The sequence below is a fragment of the Ascaphus truei genome, chromosome 1 (genome assembly GCF_040206685.1).
Source record: "Ascaphus truei isolate aAscTru1 chromosome 1, aAscTru1.hap1, whole genome shotgun sequence".
Classification (NCBI taxonomy): Eukaryota; Metazoa; Chordata; class Amphibia; order Anura; family Ascaphidae; genus Ascaphus; species Ascaphus truei.
Window position 1 is genome coordinate 451,085,418 of NC_134483.1, and position 14,804 is coordinate 451,100,221.

At 37.4% G+C, this 14,804-nt stretch overlaps 1 protein-coding gene across 19 annotated transcripts in view; it reads left to right on the forward strand.

Moving 5' to 3' along the window:
• CAMK2D (calcium/calmodulin dependent protein kinase II delta) overlaps nt 1-3,839 on the forward strand; it is a 332,892-nt gene extending 329,053 nt beyond the window's left edge. For all 19 annotated transcript variants that reach the window (XM_075616655.1, XM_075616503.1, XM_075616662.1 and 16 more), the window contains one exon: nt 1,937-3,839. In XM_075616655.1, coding sequence (XP_075472770.1) covers nt 1,937-1,940 — 4 coding nt within the window. In that variant the 3' untranslated portion in view covers nt 1,941-3,839. The remainder of the gene's footprint in view (nt 1-1,936) is intronic.
• Nucleotides 3,840-14,804: the final 10,965 nt, after the last annotated feature.

Sequence of the window (14,804 nt, forward strand, 5' to 3'; positions counted from 1 at the left end):
GGGGCACAGTATAAAAAAAAAGTATAATAGCCATCATATTACATCTATTATATAAGGCAGATGGATGGTAACTATTTTTATATGAAGTATTTTTTCAAGAGCTGACCTACAGTTTAAATATATATATATTTCCAGACGCTGCAGATTAGAGCTGCTTACTGGATGACAGATGGTGGTGATGCTTTTTCCCAGTGTTTTGTTCCCTCCATAATTAATTAATTCTGTTTCATAGCTGAAGGTTCAGGCAGATTATGAACATCATGTCAGGAAATTCCATTAGAGAAATTCAGTATTAAAAAAAAAAAAAAAAATTGTCACTGTTTGCATATAGGAATGCCATGCCATGACATCCCAGGAAGTAGGATATGCATTTCAGTTTCTAAGTTCACAAGCAAAATAATATAGTGGGGGAACCACCTGGGTACAAGGATACTACAAGAAGCACCAATATTGTTTATGCGATAAGACACTAACCCCAACAGTCTTTATACTGTAGCTAAACAAGATGCACTCAGACTTTGCATTGCGAGTACGATTACATACATGTTCTCTTTATGCATCCTGCCCCATTTCTCTTGTGGCCTGAAAGCCAGAAATGCTCAAACCAGTCAGCATACAAGGTCTCACAGTAGTTTGGATTCGTTTTGAATGTTTAGAAAATGTAAATACCCAAAAAGTACAACTATTGTTCAGATGATGACTTGAGTCTAGCAACATCTGTAAATCCAGATTTGGTATCCTGTATACTCTGATCATCTGTTGGAGCATTTTATTCAGTGGAAAGCAATACCCATCAAACCATTTTCAGCAGTAAAACATCCGTCTTCAGGGCTTTAATATGGGTGCTCCATATAATTCGCACAAAAAGTTTACTTTGTAAGCTATGTGTATTAATATAATTGGCTTCCTTAGAAGATTCCATGAGAATGCAAATTTTACTTGTGTTCCTTGAAATACAATCAAGTTTTTTGCAATATAATGTTACCCAGAGCACTCAAAATAGAAATATATTTCACTCAATTTGCATGGAAACAATCTCTTATTGAATCTGATAGATTTGTTGTCACAACACAATTGTAAATTTGTACAGATTCTGTAGGGTCTCCTTTTAAACTTCTAAAAAGACTAGAGACAAAAAACAAGAAATCTAAAACCAGAACATCGCACCCCCAAATAGGAAAAGAGAGCCAGTAAATGCCACCCTTAATGTTCAAAAGTGTTTAATAAGGAAAAGGAACAATTGCCAGATAAGGTGACAATACAACAAAATCTTATATGATGGGGGGCTACGTTTTGAGCACTAAGGCCTTTCTTCAAGCCCATTCCCATCTCTTTGTGGTACTTCCCTAATAAAATGTCCTCTGGTTCATAAGAAGAATCAAACCAGCATCACTTCCCAATCACTCACAGCATATGAATTCATCATCACTGATCCACGACTCCATCAGTCTCTACACGCGTCTTTAAGGGGTACAGTGTTCCTGGTGTGACCACATACCATGAACGATGGATCCCCAACATACTCTGATATTTTCTTATGTGATGCTGTTGTAATAAAGTTTTTATGTTCACTCCGATGTAATGTGTCACTACCATTGATAGCAGTGACTACACCATTTAGAAGGTTTACCAAGTGATTATGGATGATGGGCTATTTTTATTAAGCAATGCTAACCATTGAGGCACCTTACAATCCGTGCACCATTTAGAAAATCTGAGCTATGATGCTTTCCACAGGGAAACCATAAGGTATTGATAATCACTAACAAAACGGCTAAATTCCATATTATAAAGACTTCCAGTTAGTATAAAAACATGCGAATCAGTTTGCAATTAACTCATCCGAAAGATTAGAAGTAGTTCTAGAACAGTCTACCTCACTGTGCATTATTCAAATAAATGTTACTTACATTGGCAATTATTTATTTTCTTCCAGCTAACTGTAAACCTTGCAAGCCTTTTATTCTGAACACTGAAGACAACTGGATGGTATCTCTTAGACAAGCTGCATCCCCTTTAAGTGTCCTGATCACAAACGTTTATTTGAGCACATGAAATCTCTACATCTAATGCATTTGTGTTGTGTTTCTTTAATACCGTATGCACATTTAGATTTTCTTCATTTTCGAATAATAAAATGAAAATCTGATAAGAATGATCTTTACAAAAGCAAGACTATAATTTTCTGCTCTCGTATAATACTTTTTTTTCCCTTATCTCTGATTTTGCCAAGTCTTTACAGACCTAAAGTAATCAATTTTAAAAAAAAATTTTTTTACTTTCAATAGTCTCTTTTAGTAGTAGTAGTAGTAGTAGTAGTAGTAGTAGTAGTAGTAGTAGTAGTAGACAGAAAGGTAGAACTACTAACTTATTTCCAAATGATTCTGCAGAGAATATATATAATACAAATTACTAGCTAAATGTAATCCAAAGTCTGAATATCCTGTCTCCTGCATGGGCATCTGGAAACAAAGTATTGGTACAGTAATTCAATAGCTTATTGGCTTCTGTGCTTAACGCTCAAGCTGTACAGTAGGTGTGGACTTGAATTGATCAGTTTCAATTACATGATATTCAAATGATTTATCTAGTCAGAAAGTGTTTTAGTTTAGTTCTTAGTATCACAATCATTTATTTTTATATTCTCCATGAATACATGTTTAATGAGTATATATGGGTAATGATGAATGGGTTATATATGGTTTTGATAATTAACAATATAAAGTACAATTTTCACAATTACTTTCAGGGTATACTGTAGTCTTTTCACAAAATAATCGGTATTGTTTTTTAGTGTTGGTGTCGTCCTGATTTAAGATTTAGATATTGTGCACTGTATGTTGTAAAGAATATGGGCTTTAAAGGTTAGGGTCCAAAGATTTAACAAAATGTTGTGGCAGATTAATTAATCTAGCTCTACATTGCTATAATTTAATAATAATTTTCTATTTTGCTTGAGGTTATTTACTGAAAGAACAGCATTGAGACAGAACTGCTGCAAAACCACCAATTGTTTTTTTTATATAAATATATATATATAAATATACATAGATCTGCATACACTATATGTAGTGAATGCTTTTGTTGTCTGTACACGTTTTCTAATGGAAACTTTGTGAACTGGATTTCTATTGATCATATTACCGTATTTAGCTGTGCAACAATATACATACAACCATGAATGTTGGGTTTAATTTCACCATTACTTTTCAATGTTCTCTTTTGCTTCTCTAGGGGCTGTTTACTTCTATACTGTTTGTGCATGATAGATCTATGTCATTGTTTTCTCTCGCATCCTGAAAATAAAGTCCTTTAAATCTGCATTCTTTCACCTTTGTGACAATCCAAGCAATTCTTTACAACTCTAGATGTTTAGTAGTGGGTGTAAGATGAGTAATACTCACATGCTAATAAACACTTGATTTTCTATCATCTATAAGCAAATAAATCTGTTTAGCTATTTTAACCTGCCAATGAAATCTCTGAACAGTTAATAAACTAAATTTGTTTTCTTTACATCTTTATTCTAGAAGTGGTTCTACTGTTAGTGCCTAGTTAAAGTGTATTCAAGTTAATGTCCCGTTATGGTATTGTAGCTTCATATCTTTTATTGAAAAATAGTATGAAATGCTGACATAGTACTGTAGACCAAATCTGTCTTCCACACTACTATATGAGGGAAGCATTAATAGGCCTCTGCACCATGGTGAATCTTCTATTTTATTTGTCATCTTTTGGAATGTTGCAATATACCAATGGACACCATGTATATAATGCTTGCCATAACATAACAAAGATTGATATAATTAAAGGGTCAATAAATTTGTGGTTTCTGTTGCTATAGTCGTCCATGTGTTATTTTTTCCCCTCTTTCAATTTGTAGGTATTTGTATGTATTTTCCAAAATGGCAACTTTCCTGGCTGTTTGGACACAAAATATGATTGCATGCAAATTTCTTAAAAGGTCTTTCTAGATCTTATGTACAGTATCTGATTCAAGATTGAAATTTAAAACATTGCACAATATGACACACAAAATGACACCATGAGCCAATAAGAGACAGGAAAAATTACTGTCAACATCACCATTACAATATTCACAAGATACATACGGCTGCCGCTGTGTTTTCCATTGCTAAAAAAAACAGCATTATATCACCATCATGATAAATACAAAGTATAATTGTAATTAAACTGGTGTGAATTTGAGGAGTATTTTAAAGGAGCAATCCATGAAATATCCTACGTGTTTTTTTTTAATTTATTTTTATATATAATAAATCAGTTCTATAGTATTAGATAATACTACCTTTAAAAAAAAATATTCACCTATAATTGCCATTTTTAATACATTTTAAAAAGGATAGATCTTGCCAAACTAACCTTATTTGTTTCTTTGAGGAGGTAAGTAGGAATTTAGACCAGGGTAATGCAGTTGATGTGGTCTACTTAGATTTTACAAAGGCTTTTGATACGGTACTGGGACCCCTGCTTTTTAACTTGTTTATTAATGACCTTGAGGTTGGGATCGAGAGCAAAGTCTCCATCTTTGCTGCTGATACTAAATTGTGTAAGGAAATAGAATCAGAGCAGGATGTAATTTCTCTTCACAAGGACTTGGAGAGACTGGAAACGTGGGCAGGTAAATGGCAAATGAGGTTTAATACAGATAAATGTAAGGTTATGCATTTGGGATGCAAGAATAAAAAGGCGACTTACAAATTAAATGGAGATATATTGGGGGAATCCTTGATGGAGAAGGATTTAGGAGTGCTTGTAGACAGCTGGCTTAGCAATAGTGCCCAATGTCATGCAGTAGCTGCAAAGGCAAACAAGATCTTATCTTGCATCAAACGGGCAATGGATGGAAGGGAAGTAAACATAATTATGCCCCTTTACAAAGCATTAGTATGACCACACCTTGAATATGGAGTACAATTTTGGGCACCAATCCTAAGAAAAGACATTATGGAACTAGAGAGAGTGCAGAGAAGAGCCACCAAATTAATAAAGGGGATGGACATTCTAACTTATGAGGAGAGGCTAGTTAAATTAGATTTATTTACATTAGAAAAGAGGCATCTAAGAGGGGATATGATAACTATATACAAATATATTCAGGGACAATACAAGGAGCTTTCTAAAGAACTATTCATCCCACGGGCAGTACAAAGGACTCGGGGCCATCCCTTAAGGTTGGAGGAAAGGACATTTCACCAGCAACAAAGGAAAGAGTTCTTTACAGTAAGGGCAGTTAAAATGTGGAATTCATTACCCATGGAGACTGTGATGGCAGATACAATAGATTTGTTCAAAAAAAGGTTGGACATCTTTTTAGATGGGAAAGGTATACAGGGATATACCAAATAAGTATACATGGGAAGGATGTTGATCCAGGGATTAATCCGATTGCCAATTCTTGGAGTCAGGAAGGAATTAATTTTTCCCCTTAATGGGGTTTTTTGTTTGCCTTCCTCTGGATCAATAAGTAAGTATAGATATAGAATAAAGTATCTGTTGTCTAAATTTAGCATAGGTTGAACTTGATGGACGTACGTCTTTTTTCAACCTCATCTACTATGTAACTACTACTGTATGTAACTATGTAAACTGGTGTGAATTTGAGGAGTATTTTAAAGGAGCAATCCATGAAATATCCTACGTGTGTTTTTTTTAAATTTATTTTTATATATAATAAATCAGTTCTATAGTATTAGATAATACTACCTTTAAAAAAAAATATTCACCTATAATTGCCATTTTTAATACATTTTAATATACTGAGCATCCTTTGATTTCTATAGCAGGTTTTAGCCCACTTCTCAGCAGTGCAAGAGTTTCTTTGCAACCGTTTCCTGTTTGTGATCATTTGTTGCCAATGTTCCCAGACGTTTGAGCAGCAATGTGTAACAATAATGTTACCTTAGTAATTAAAGAATAGATTGTAGCTTTTGAGTTACAGTACATTAACTGTAGGATTGATTGAAACTGAATATAAGCCATTTAGTGAACCCGGGGAAGCAGGATCTTTGCTGATCGATCACGGAAGAACAAATTGATAGGCAGCTTAGGTACAGTAATTCGTTTTCAATAAATGGGATCAAAGTCTGCTTACATGAAAACAAAAAAAAAATATATATATATATATATATATATGTAACGGTGATTCCCCCACCCTGTGGGAGATCTGCCTGTTACAGGGTGTGTAGTGCTGGGTACCTGCTGGTTCACAGGATGCTGATCTTTCTGGCATTGGTATGGTGAAGGCAGGACAGGCTTTTGGGGTGATGTTTAGTCCTCTACTTGGTTCAGCGCATCCATCTCGTGCAGGCTCCAGTAGTGCCGGAGGCAATCCCTGCAGGAGAACCCACTCCTACTCCCCCTGATAGATTGCACTCAGGCAGGAGTATATTTTATAAACATAAACTTTCTTTATTGTCCAATAGCAACAATCGGTACCCGAAACCCACCTTAGCAAACTTGACACCCTCTACAATTCAATATCCCGTTTTGTTCTCCATTGCAACTACAACACACATCACTGCGAAATGCTCAAAGAACTAGATTGGTCATCCCATGAGTCTAGGAGCAAAGTTCATCTTTCCTGTCTTGCCTTCAAATACTTTCTGGGCAAGCTTCCCATCTATCTGAACAAGCTCCTCACCCCTACCACATGCAGCACTTATCATCTGAGATCTGACTCCAAAAGACTGTTCATGGTCCCAAAGCTCAACAAAGTATCTGCTGCTCCTCCTTCTCTTACAGTGCAACACAAAACTGGAACAACCTATGGAGACTCTCACATCCACCACCAGTTTAAGTTCTTTCAAATCTAAGGCTGTCTCACATTTTAATCTGGTCTGTAACTGTTACATTCGCCTATAATATATATTTTCTTTAACTGCATGCAATGTCTTGTATATAATGTATACCCTGTTCACTTATGTAACTATTTGTAACCATGTATTATTTGTCTTAACTCTATGTCCAGGACATACTTGAAAACGAGAGGTAACTCTCAATGTATTACTTCCTGCTAAAATATTTTATAAATAAATAACAATCAGCATACACTGTCAACTCTGCATACACTTGGTTCCCAGCCATGTGATGGTCCCTGCACTCAACGCCCAGGCATGGGCCCTAAAGGTCGGATCCAACTCTTCCCCTACTCCCCGGTGAGTAGGAGGTATAGTTCCCACTCACCTACGGGAGGGGATAGAAGGAGGCCAGAACCCGCCGCACACTCCTGTGGACCAGTCTCGGGAGAGACAACATTCCTAAATTTAAGAAGTGCAGCCCATTAAGTACCCTGGGGGTAATTCCAAGGACTGACCCCAGAATTGGGAAGAACACTGGCCTTGTCCTGCCCCCTGTCACTCAAGGGAGCTGCTCACTGCTGGGGAAAACCTGGATCGGGCCTAACACTGCCTGCACTGTACCAGGACTTACATGTTAGGCACGACAGGGTAGTAGCCAAAGCCAGACATAGCTACACCCACCACATCATGAATATATATGTCAACAAGAGAGCTACTGAGCGTGGCAATTGTATATAACAAGAGACAAGGGGTGCCCAATGCTAAATCCCATTGACAAAACATATATGGTAAAAAGTATAAAGTAAAATACGTCAATAATAATATTAAATACTTGGTTATTTAGTTAACCCTTTGGCCAAAACGTCATAAGCCTGCATACCAACGCCAAGGCATAACCAAATTATACCAACCAAATAACCAAGCTAGTACTAAAAAACATGCAATATACCAACAATTAAACCAAAAATAAATGTGTTAAAATCCCAATGTCCTTGAAGATCAATGGCCGCCTAACCGGCCCACCTGGCTTCTCCAAAACCAGAAAGTACTTGATGAAGCTAATGGCCTATATGGCGCCACAGATGACAATCTTACAGAAGATACTATATGACCAGCCAAACCCTTGGGTGAATCTGGATGAACTTCTCCAATCTCTAGTGTCCATGGATTCCTTGCTGCAGTCTCACTCAATCATGGAATTATGTGAAAGACAAAAAAAGGCATAGAAAACACCAATGGTGCATTACCTTTGATAGCCATAGTGATGTAGCTAACTAAAGGATCAAACAATTATTAACCAGTTTAAATGACATTTAGAAAAACTCCTTAGGAGTATATTTGTACACATAAAATACAATAAAATAGTATGCTGCATAAGCTAAAAAGCTTGGAAATGGGCACGTTGGATTAGCCAAAAAAATCCTAATTGGAATCAGCTCTCCAACATTAGTACAATCGGAATCCTACTCACGATCAGTCCAGAGGACTTTCGCCTGTAAGTAGGAACCACTATTGGTGCATTTGCCCCTGGCTGTCTCATATGGCGATGTCACCGATCAATGGCGTTGCTGCAAAGGCTGTGATTCAGTGGGATGGTGACAGTGACACCGTAGCTGAAATCCTCCTGATGACATCACCACGGCAGCAGTCAGGCTAGCAGCCGGGCAGGAGGAATCCCTGCACCGCCAGCTGTAATACAACAGATAGAAGCTGGTACAGAGGCGCGGTCTGGATGAACAATACAAGTTTGTGCTAGCCACCGGATGCAGCCGGATGCCGCCACGCTGTGCTGGGCACCATCAGATGCCGGTGATCGGTGACATCGCCATATGAGGAGAGACAGCCACCTGGTCTCTAAAGGGAGTTAAGGGCTTACTTCCTCTTACAGGCCCTAGTTGTAACCAATTCCAATTAACTAACGTGAAGTAATTTATTTCATGTTGCATGTCACATAGGATTGTGATTCGCTAGGTTATTTGTTTCCAGAAGGTACTGGAAAAGTCAACCCTTTAGGGGATGACTTAGTTAGGTAAACCTCCTCTTTTCCTGCCCAATAACGGGGGGGGGGGAGTTATAAATGTTTGGGGCCTGGATATCTTTCCTCGAATCATAATTGGACCTGTGTTGAGGGGATCTCCGGGGCTCCTAGCCAGATACTCTTTTGATATAGATGATGAATGAGAAGAATCTTTATTCAAAATGGAGTTTATCATAATAATGCCGTTCAGAGATTTATGCTTTAGATTATATGCATCGCAGTCTATATATTCTAATTTTTTATTACAACTGTTACGTTTTGTACAAGAGGTTAATTTATTAACTTGGACAAGAGGTTAATTTATTAACTTGGACAAGAGGTTAATTTATTAACATTGGAGCATAGTTATCTTTGGGATTATAAAGAATAATATTTGTCATATCATTGATGTAGTTAAACCTGAATTGGTTTAAAGATTATGATGCCCTGAGATAAATTGTACTTTATATACTAGGCTCTAATTCAATCTGAAACTTTTCTATCCATATGTTGCACATTGACAAGACATTTTCACTGTGGATGAATAGTGTCTCTAATTATATTTACCATCTAAGAATCCCATGGGGCCATATGTCCTGGGAGTTTTTCATGATTATACCATTTTGTGACTATATATTTATATCACAATATATATGGTTAAATTACCTGTACGATTAGACATTTTATGTTTACTAATTGATGAACATCATTGATATAGACACTTCATTTCCAATGTGATTTAATCTGTCTTTATGTGCACTATAGAGTTACTGTGACTAATGGGTTAATCCCTTCTATTTTGCCAGCTACTCACCGGAGCGCAGGACAGCACCAACACTACACCATATTAGTAAGATTTGATCTAAATATTGACAGATGACGATCAAAACATGTGCATGTGTTCTACTTATAGGCACATTATTAAACAAATCTAGAGATTTTTAACAATTTTGCAGGCAGATCTAGTGTTTTTAGATCATTTTGAACATGTGCATACTGTATTAAGCAAAATTACAGTGCACATTGACTTAAAGGAACAATACCGCAAAGTTGACAAAATAAATTTCTTGGGGGCCTCTGAATGATGAAGTGTTTGTCAATCAAATGTTTTCTTTACCCGTATCCTACCCTGTCATTATTACTGAACCAATAACGTTTAGAGGAGGTGGGGAGGAGAGACTCTGACTGTACAAGTACTTGCTGAACACACAGTGACATCATGTAAAACTGAGTAGTCAGAGGAAATTAAATCTCTCCATAGTTTAAATTCAAAAATAAATGTTAAATACCTATGCTGCCAGATTTGGAAAGAGAAAAAGATTAATCAAACTCAACCTTAAAATGTCAAGGTCATTGATGTAGTCTAATAATTGGGTGCATGGGGAGTATATACTCCACAGATACAAAAAATGATCAAGAGTTGATCACAAAAGACACCCCCACTATTGCACTCAAACCATAGTTAATCAATATAAGAAAATGGACTAAATATCTGTAAATAGATAGATAGATAAGTAATAGTAGATTATCAAATGTACTGAGAAGAGTAATGACAGATATATTAATAACATTTTATTATTTTGAATTTAACTCATCTAGGTGCACAAATATATAGAGTGCAAATTAAATAAATGTAAAAAAAATATTTTAAAAATCCCCAATGGTGGCATTGGATGCTTTGGATCTGATCTATACCAGTTCCCTAGAGATGCATATAGTATGTAATTATACCTTAGTAATAAGTTCTCTTAGATAGACACAGTCAATTAGTAGCAGCCATACAAATAGATATATTAATGTAAATTTGCATGCGAAGTAAAGTAACTTCTAATCAGTATACATATGAACCTGATTGGTAAATAGTTGTTGTATTATATAACCAAATGGCACCATGTAAAATTGTTTCTAATATCACCTATAGGGTTTTTGAAGTTGTCACTCTCTAATACATCAGCATCATCTATTACTGTATGTGGCCACTGAGTATATTACTGAAACAGCCAACAAGGTATAATTGTATCCAGTGTATCAGTAATTCGCAATAGCACCTCCTTGAAGTTGATTCTTCTCATGTTACAACATTTCCAACCGTTTAGTAATTAGTGCCACAACACAAACCTGCAACAAATGTGTCCATAATCTGCAATACCATCATCATTTTAGTGGCTAACTGAACACATGATGAGATCTATAGTATATAGTCACTACTAACGTATCAATAAAGGATGCTTGCAGGGTTGCTAAAAACTGGATGTTAACTTGTATCAAGTGCCGGAAAATGCTTACAGCTGCACTGACTGAGAAAACATATCAAGAGTTTCCGCTTTAGAGGGAGAAATAAGGTAGGTGATATCGCTATACAGCCAGGATCTGCCGTCTGCGTCAATCAGCATCTGTCCCAATCAAGTGGCGTCACTGTCGTGACGTTGGCGATACCCCGACGATCATTTTGCGCCAAAAGAGCTCTTCTTCATGGGGGGAGAAGTTGTTCTTAATGCTGGTGAATGAGATTTAAATACCCTTTCTCAGAGGTGGGCCGGGGGCGTGCATACCAGTGAAGTAGTGAATTGGTTCAGCCCCAATGCAGTTCCTATTGGTAAATTGGAACGTCCGTCTATTTACAGATATTTAGTCCATTTTCTTATATTGATTAACTATGGTTTGAGAAAAGGGGGTTATTGATCCGCGCTCACGCTTCCAACAGTCTCTGGTGTAAACCAACTCCTTCCTTTTGCTGCTTCTGTGCGTGGAGATATTCCCCTTCTCCACTGAAAATCCACCAAGGATTACTCCACAGGTAGACCAGTCATAGAAACTATGGTTTGAGTGCACTAATAGGGGTTTCTTTCGTGCTCATCTCTTGATCGTTTTTGTAGCTGTTAGATTTGGGTAAGAAACAAATACCCAGGTGAGGCTCCTTAAGCCCGTCACTGGAATTAGTTCACTTTTAGTCCCAGGAGAGACTGCCTATTTAATGCTCGCCAACTCTTTTGGGAATTCCAAGGTAGGAAAGGGGCACATTTTGCTTGGTTCGGGAGCTGGGTGAAAGTTTTGTCCATCTCTAGTTAATAAAATCTTCACTTTGAAGCAGATCTTTCTAAGAAAGACACGCTGGAGAATGGTATATTTTTTAATGTCCATCGCATGGCACTGTCTCTTTAACTATTGACCGCAGAATGATTTTTTTACAGCTGATTTTTGCTCAAACTAGTATGAAATTAAAAAATGTAAGACCTGAAACTGTTTGTCGCTGTACGATCAATGAAAGGTGATTCAGAGAATGACCCCATCACCGGCTTATGAGGCTATTGATATCCTCTGTTCAATTATAATGAAATTAGGGTCTGCAATCCATCAATTTCTGCTCCAAAGATGTTGTAATTCAACACATACAATCCATCACCACAATCTATTTATATTTATTTTTGAACTTGAGACTGGTTGATAGATGATTTGGCATGAGCTTTTATTTTCCTAAGATACTTTATTTATTTGCTTGTTTTTTTTTTTTTTAACAAACCTACAAGTGTAAAAAATATCCCCAATGCACTATTTCTACAGTAGGACTCCCTGACAATTATAGAGGGAGTATGTCATATCATATATTATAAAGCAGCAGGAGTGTGGAGCAAGCTTCCCAATACTTGTTACAGAAAGATGCAACATCAACAACGTCATCGTTTTCTACTGGCCAAAGGGATAAGGCTGACCCAGAAGCCACGTTATTCACCCCAGGCAACCCCATGACATTCAAAAGCTCATACTGTCTCTAGGGAGCCAGGGAGTTCCCATCGTGGATAATTATGCAGTTATGCTCCAAACGATACTTCCAGATCTGATCATATTTAACAAAAAATAAATAACAGAAATGAGAAACACAGATTGCGAGTTTGCATTTTAACTTGTACATAATAAATGTTAGATACTATTTTAAGCAATTACCAGTAATTTTTTTAATTAGGTTATGCAAATGGGCATGTTTAAGCACTTTGAAAATAAATATATCCGCATTAATGTCGGAAGTTACAGTCATTTCACAAGATGTTCTGATAATTATGCAACTTCAAAAAAAAAAGACAGGTCATTCTTATTCTAGTTGATACCTAGCGCTGGATAAGGTTGCCATATAAATGTTGTTATAAGTAAATAAATCTTGCAATGTGAAAGGTTGTTCCTCGCATTATATTTTTTATTCCTTGTCTGACTTGTACAGTGTCAAAGTTCACATTGCGGTTTCGCATTTGTGGTCAGGACTCCCTGACAAGAAACGTACACACCGTATTTCTATTTGTTTCTTTCTGAAGTGAAACTTCTATGCAGGCACCGACCAAATGAAAATTGCCCTTGGACTAAATCACCTTCGTGGTGATGGAAGTGCACTCACGGAAGTGCACTCACGGTAGTGATGTCGCTGCTGGCAGAAGAGGCCGTCAGTGCTGGCAGCTCGATGCGCATGTGGAGGCTTCCCGCGCTCGGCACGCACGCGCCGTTGCAGCCAGATGGGTGCGCCTCCGCAGTCGCCGCGGGCACCGTGTGAATGTGCAGACGCAGCACACATGCAGACGCTGCACACACATACACCTCACATTACACACACGGACATACAAAGAGACACACAGTAAGACAGACAAACAAACACACGCACACAAGGAATTCACAGTTACTATACATAAAGAAAAACAGGGGGGTGGGTGGGGGGGCCGGGTTCTAAGTCAAACTTCTTTGCATTTTGGCACTGAAATTGTGTTTTGATTTTTAATTAAAAACATCACCATCACAAATACAATTTCTGTGACAAAACAGTGACCAAACACAAAGCAGTTTCACTTAAAATGCACATGCTCGGTACACACACACTTTTTAAAAAAATGAATAATGTATGGGCTTTACTTAATGCACATTATAGTACATCCATCATATTTTTGTTCTTTTCCTTTTCAATACTATCTGGCCATTAATGCCAATGAAATAAATGCTCCTCCAGTCCACCTCTGGACGTCCCACCATTCCTCCCACCTTCTCCCCTCCCCTGTGATCTACCCTCCTTGTTTTTGCCCCCCTCACCTACACAAAATGATGTTACCTCCCTTCCCCCATAGCCATTTTATCTCCCTCCCTCCACACCCCAGATAAACTTAGCCCCTCTCTTGCTTCTGTGGTTAATCTACCCACACTTTCACCCACTCCCCCCCCCCCCAACTCCATGCCACTAACTGCCCCCGGACCACTCGCCCACATCAGCAAGGTAAGTAATAAATCCCTGCTCTCTGATTTGACAAGGTGACAAATATTCCAGGCGCTACTGACTATACTAATCAGAGAGCAGGGATTCAGTAATACCTAGAATGTTTAACAGTTTATCCTATCATTTTTAGTAGTATTAAAGCTGCAGTTCAGGCAATATCCTGCATGTGTGTTTTTTTTTAATAAATCAGTTCTGTAGTAAGAAAAAATACTTTTAGCATTTTCTGTTTTAAAAAATACAACTTTGAAAGACCAATTTTCTTGTATTCTATTTTTAAAAGCATGCTTGTTGCTATAGCAACCATTTACATTCCACATATTTAAAGATGTCGCCAAACTTTGCCGATCAATAGACGGAGAATGAATTGACCGGCAGCTATGCAGTTCTTTAGGTAAGTAGAGATTGCCCAAATGAAACTATTGAAGTAAAAAAACTAAACTAAAAAAAATAAAAATAAAACGGGAGCTTGAACTGCAGCTTTAATATTAAGCATTATTGTCGAGTTATCTTACAATAGGTTACTGTTAAATTACTCACATTTTGACCGAAAATATGTGTAACACCTCTACCCCTAGAAGAGGGTCCACACCCAACTGTCCCAATGTGTGTAGGTGATGCTCAGTGGTTACCTTAAATCTGAGGGTGCTGGGACCTCGTGCAGGGCTAGTATGGTGAGCAATAATAGAACAGGGCACCAGGAACTTTTCTTAACTTTATTAAC